Source organism: Ixodes scapularis, unplaced genomic scaffold (genome assembly GCF_016920785.2).
Source record: "Ixodes scapularis isolate PalLabHiFi unplaced genomic scaffold, ASM1692078v2 PGA_scaffold12__126_contigs__length_90152505, whole genome shotgun sequence".
Taxonomy (NCBI): Eukaryota; Metazoa; Arthropoda; class Arachnida; order Ixodida; family Ixodidae; genus Ixodes; species Ixodes scapularis.
Window position 1 is genome coordinate 84,300,282 of NW_024609838.1, and position 5,739 is coordinate 84,306,020.

The window sequence follows — 5,739 nt, forward strand, 5'->3', positions numbered from 1 at the left end:
CGGCTTACATTCGTTTCGCCAGAGCCGGTTGTCTTCAGCGTATCCCCGCCAATACCCGAAAGGTTAAAATCACCAAAAAAAGAAATGTTGTTTTACTATGTGCTGCCAAAAAAGACAAATAATCACGAAGGCAATCACAAAGGTCACGTGAAGCGTTGGGTGAACGGCAGCAAACACCGAGCAAAACAGAGCCGTAGCAACATTTCATGGAAACCCAAACAATCTCAAGGACACTTTGAACTGACGCAATATGACATAGAATAGCTCTGTTAACAGCGATAAGTACCCCTCCTCCTCGACGGTCCGCTCTGTCACACCGTAGATGCTGAATTTCGGATGATCCGGTAATATTTCATTAATTATCATCAATGTCAGGATTAATCCATGTTTCTGACAGCAAGACAACATCAGCATCACATGAAATTATCAGTGAAGACAAATCATCACGCTTACGTAATACGCAACGTGTGTTTGCGTAAAGAACCTTTATGACACTCTGCGATTTAGCCGTATCAGTAGGAACACTCCCTCCGTTCCCCTATCTCATGAGCTCAATTCCACTGTCCGACTGGGCATCGTATATGAAAGTCTTAGGGCCAATGTAAAGTTTGTTTGATCGAAGTGCAAAAAGGCAAAAATTGACGTTTGGCAAATGTGACGAGGTTATGGCGAGCACGAGTATTTTCGAAGAAGACTTCCGATAATGAAAACGAGCTACCTAACCTTCAGCCGAAAACTGCTTTCTAATATTTGGCTTTTGGTTTTAAACGACGCAAAACAAGTTATGATTAATCGGTTTTTTCTTCTTGAAATTTGCCAATTCTATGAGCACGTTCGATATAAGAACTCGCTAGAGATATGCCAAACTTTTCTTCTGTGAATGCAAGAACCATTTGTTCCGACAATGACCGTTACCCACCGTGCGTGTCGGGAGTATCTCGGAAAAGCAAGTTGCAACGACAGGAACGGTTTTCTAGATCGTCACTCCTGGTAAGAACTCAGATACAACGTAAGTCTTACATTGTATGTGACTATATAGATTAAGGGCGTTTAAATACGGCAGAACCCGGCATAAGGTCATGCCCAGCGACGCCGGAAAAAGAACTCAATCCCAGACTGCCTTGCGCACCGCCGCTTTCTGATCCAAGCTCCCATCGTCTGCTCAGCGCTCGGTCGACTGTGTTAGGCTTAGGCCACATCTGCCCCGTGATCTGCGACTTGCTTCGTCTGCTCGCTTTCGCGGCTGGCTCTCGACACGATCGGCGCACCAAAAGAAGTATCGATGCGAACCCGCATTCTCATCGCGGCGGAGGAAAACAAACAAGGAAGCAGGTCTTGTATACGGCTTTCTTAACCCGCGGTGCCATTCTCAGCGTTCGTACGTTCGACGACTGACACGCTCGCTTCCCAAAGCTATACGACGACCGGCTCTAGACGACGCTCCCGGCGCGGTGTCGAGAGCGTCCGCTACACGCAGACTTCCCACTGGTTAGGCAAGTGTCGGGCTCATAATCTCACCTGTTCCACACCGTTTCAATGGGCGGGCCACCATGAAATTGTGGGGCAAACAACCGCGTTGCCACGGCAATGCCAGGGCAACGCGGAGGTTTGCCTCATATTTTAATGGCGGCGTTCGTTAATTGACTTTCCTAACCATTATGAATGCGTCAAGTCTCAACGACTTGGGAGCATGAGAAGACACTTCGTGGACACGCCTATTTTGTTACACTTGGCTCCATGTATGGAGAATACGGACGCCATCTCCTTGCCCATTATAACCTCCTTGATCAAGACCTTTCAATTATTCGCCTTCTGGATGCTGTCATAGTTGTCTACTGGGCTCTGAGAGGCGTTCTAAGCGTGCACAGTAGCTCTCTTCCAGGAAGGTGCAGCGCATGCGTCCACTGCCCAGTGACTCAAAATTTTTCGCCTGGGTGATGAGCATAGATTCAGCGAAGAAAACAACATTATCATCGCATCAGCACGTGCTCAGAAAAGGCAGTCTGTTTTTGTGTATATAAACCGAAGATTGGCTTAGGCATTTATCTCTCCTTTTTATCGTGTACGCTTTCGAAAGTTCTCTGCCAGTCTTATCATCCCCGCGTCCCCACTCGTCTTGCCTACTGCCTATCTCTGTCCTTGTCTATTGCGCTTTTTAACACCAGTTTGTAAAAAGGACCCAACTCGCCTGCATCGCCACTGTCATTGAAAGAATGTTATGTTCCTCTGTATCATCCTGTGTATATCTCAGTATTTCAACGTCTGCCAATAACATCAAGCTTATATTGTTTTTTTCGTCAGTGAACGTTTACAAAGATTGTTCGCAACAAAGTAGCATATTCAAAAGCGCGTTATCCGGAATTAGCTTCAATGTCTTTTTTTGACGACGCCAGGCTTCCAAAAGTAACTCTCACAACACTAGCTTTGAGGAAATATCTGCAAGAGAAAAACATTCTGGATCGAGTAAAAGAACACTGAAAAGGAAAAAAAAAATGAAGAAATGTCAGGAACAAGGCAAATGCAGTTTCAGACACATTTATTTTAATGCGTGATGCAGATCGTCCAGTGAACTAAAGACACTTTTCACGCCTCTAGAAGATCGAAATCAACTTAAAGACGCATTGCCCTTTCATCGTCGGTTTTACATTTCGCAATTTCAACGAACTCGTGATGGTGAAAGAACTGCGTTCAAGATCAAGATCTCGGTTAGACGGCAGTCCTTGACGCAATTGAAGGTCTTTTCACTTGGGCAGCGTTGACGGCAACGTCGGCAAAATCTGACCTCCGCTCGAAGGTTGTATTGGGGAAATACCACGGACATAACGATTCGCTAACCCGCAAATGTGTCACGTGATAAAACGCCAATTTTCCACTCTCGTCCGAAGGGACTGAAATGGACACGGTTCTCACTAGAGTGACCCTAGTTGGCACGTTCCTGCAGCGTTATCAAAGCCGAAGACATCACCCAGATTTGACAAGGGTTTGAGCTTTCTGGTTGTCTTACTTGAGAGGGTGAACCTTATGGACGGTTGACAAGCATCGCTCTCACGGTGGCTAGGAGAAACCTATGTAGTCAACGGCCTATATGACGATTCTTTCAGAGTAAACGAAAGTTACAGATAAAGCCACTGTGCCCGGCCATCAGCGGAGGTTCTTCGTGGAGCACTGGTCCCGTCATGAGGACCTGCGCTCCGGTTTGAGTAGTGTTCGCACGATCTTGATCGAACTTCTTCACGGAGCGGCATCAAGCAGGTCGACTGGGATGGCGCACTCCTTGTCTTTCATGTAATTGAAGTAGGCGAAAGACGTTTCGTGCCACCACACCAGGGACAAGAAGACGACCACGTGCCAGATCTGGTGACTCGAGCCCAGGTGGTCCATCCTTCCGGGAAAGAAGCACTCAGGTATGCGGTACTTGTACACCGTGAACGCCACTCCCATGTAGAGGAACATGACGGCGATGCGCGGCAAAAGCAGCTGAACGATGGGTGCTGCGAATCCTCCGTTCAGGCTGAACCAGTGGGCGGTGGGTACCAGGCCGAAGATGACCAGAGAGCTGAGCACGACGAGTCGCGCCTTCTCGTATTCCGGCCCGGAGAACTTGGGGGCGAAGTTGAGCACGAGAACGATAACAACCATGCTCACTTCAATGCCGTTGTAGATTGTCTCGAGGTCCGCCCTGCAGGCGAAGGCGTAGTGGACTCCAGAGATGAAGGTGACGCTGAGGCTGAGCGCGACGCCCAAGACGTCCCACTTGAGGAGGCAGTTGTACGAATGCTCCGAGTGGCAATTGAAGGTGTGGTACACGACAGACAGCAGGAGAGTCGTCATGTAGGTCGCGCAGAGGGCGACGCAGTAGAAGCGATCCATGGGTGACGGCCGGGCGTCGTCGAGCCGAAAAAGCAGGTCGTGAACCAGGAGCCCGAGGATGATCAGAAAACCGGCCAGGTGGGTCCAGATGTTGAGCGTTTCGTTGTTCCACTGAAACATGCTGCGGAAGCAGCGACGAAGCTCCAGGTTGCATCGGTATCCCGTCCTGATGAACGGGTTCTGCTGCAAAAAGGTCGGAGCCTCTTCGTACGACTTGAGCTCGGGTTCTTCTTCTCTCTGAGCTTCTTTGCAGGGTTCGGCCGCGTGAGGCGCCGAGTAGTAATCCAAGACCTGCTTCCACAGCGACTTGAGGCTTTCCCCGGTAACGCCGGCGTGGTTGTACTTGGCGAGGCTAATCATGTTTGTGTTTCGCAGAGAAACTCTGAGCGCGGAGAATGCGTGTTTTGCGGAACGAGTCAAGCGAGATCTCTGTCGTGGAGGAGGGGACTCGGCCGGTTTTTCACCTCTGCGCGACCGTAGCGCCGCCGAGAGGCCTGACGTACGAAGGGACGTAGGGGACGCTGCCATGACGTAGACGCCGGCGCTGCCGTGGCCTCCAACTGCTCCAACCTCCCACCACGTCAACGGACTTTCCGGCCGGGTCGCTCGAACACTTGAGGGGAGGGGGAAAGCGTCTGGGTTCGGCGTACGCGCTTGCTGCATTCCAAATAAACTTTTCCAGTCGGCGTCGTCGGCGTTTCTTCGCAGATCGCTATCTTGGTGGGGTGGCAAATTGCCGCTGGGATTAGGCTGAGTATAGCACGACCTCGGATAACACTTCGAGAGCTTACAGGTTTCCGGCTTTGGTGCGGTTGGAAACTTGGGCTTGCGAAAGTATATTCCGGCGCGTCGGCCTCCGGCGAGAGAGAACGCGGAAGCGGGGGTAGTGGGCTAAGCGCGGTCAATGTCGGTCAGCAGAATGGACGTAAAGGAGACGCACGTTCTTGAGTGTGCGTTTTGTTTACGTGTCTGTCTCATACCATTGCTCGGCCTTGCTTTAGTCGTGCGACCCTGATATAACCAGCGGAGCGTTTGTTCAGAATTGCTGCTGATCGCCTTTAGTTAAAAAAAAAAAAAAACACGTGGTGAAAAAAAATAATTCTGATAGATGACTATTAATGAACACTTTTATTTAGCTTCTTTCATGTGTGTGACATTTTGAAGACCGTTTAATGTGTTCAGAGTACAACCTAATTAAATTTTCAAGTTCTGATCGCATAAAAAGCATGCTAAAGCGACGTTCCATGGCTTGCGCTAACGTCACAGCGCGTAATTTTTGGCCACCATGAAAAAGAGAGAGGGAAGCTGCTTTTGTAGGAATTTTGCGTGACGGGTTAATCTTTAAGCTTCTGGGAGGAGAATAGCGACTTCTCGGCAAATCTGAGAGATACAAAAGAGGGTCCTGGTGAGGCGGAAGCTCCTTCCCCTCCTCTTTGGTGGCCATCGGAGGGCTTTTTGCATTTGATGATGTATAATTTTCTCTATGATTTTTTTTCTCATTGCACAAAACCTGTTTGTTCACTGGCTGCCGATGGGGCTGAGGGCCAGTCAAGCTTCTTGTTGAAGCTTTTTCCCTTTGGCTCCACAATTTCTTCCAATGGAAATACAGATTATTATTATTATTTATTATTATTAAGTCACGTGTAAGCCAGACCCTTTTCACGACAAACGCCACCAGGCGGTGCTGTAATCATAGACGTCCCAGGAAACTTCCGGCTCATAAAACGAATGAACAAAGCTCAGCTTACAATTGCTGCTTGAAATGTCGATGAAATGGTTAACCACGCATAGACCGATCTCGCCAAGTATTCGGCGCATGCCTGAAGCCGTCACTGCGTAAGTTCACAAGAGGCAGGCAGCAGTGCTCGA

General features: G+C 49.1%; 1 protein-coding gene across 1 annotated transcript; it reads right to left on the reverse strand.

The window, feature by feature from the left end:
- Positions 1-2,519: 2,519 nt before the first annotated feature.
- LOC120845775 (progestin and adipoQ receptor family member 3) lies at positions 2,520-4,296 on the reverse strand. Its single transcript, XM_040217312.3, has one exon. It carries the CDS (start codon positions 4,228-4,230, stop codon positions 3,232-3,234), a length of 999 nt encoding a protein of 332 aa, XP_040073246.2. The 5' UTR covers positions 4,231-4,296; the 3' UTR covers positions 2,520-3,231.
- Between the last annotated feature and the right edge of the window lie 1,443 nt (positions 4,297-5,739).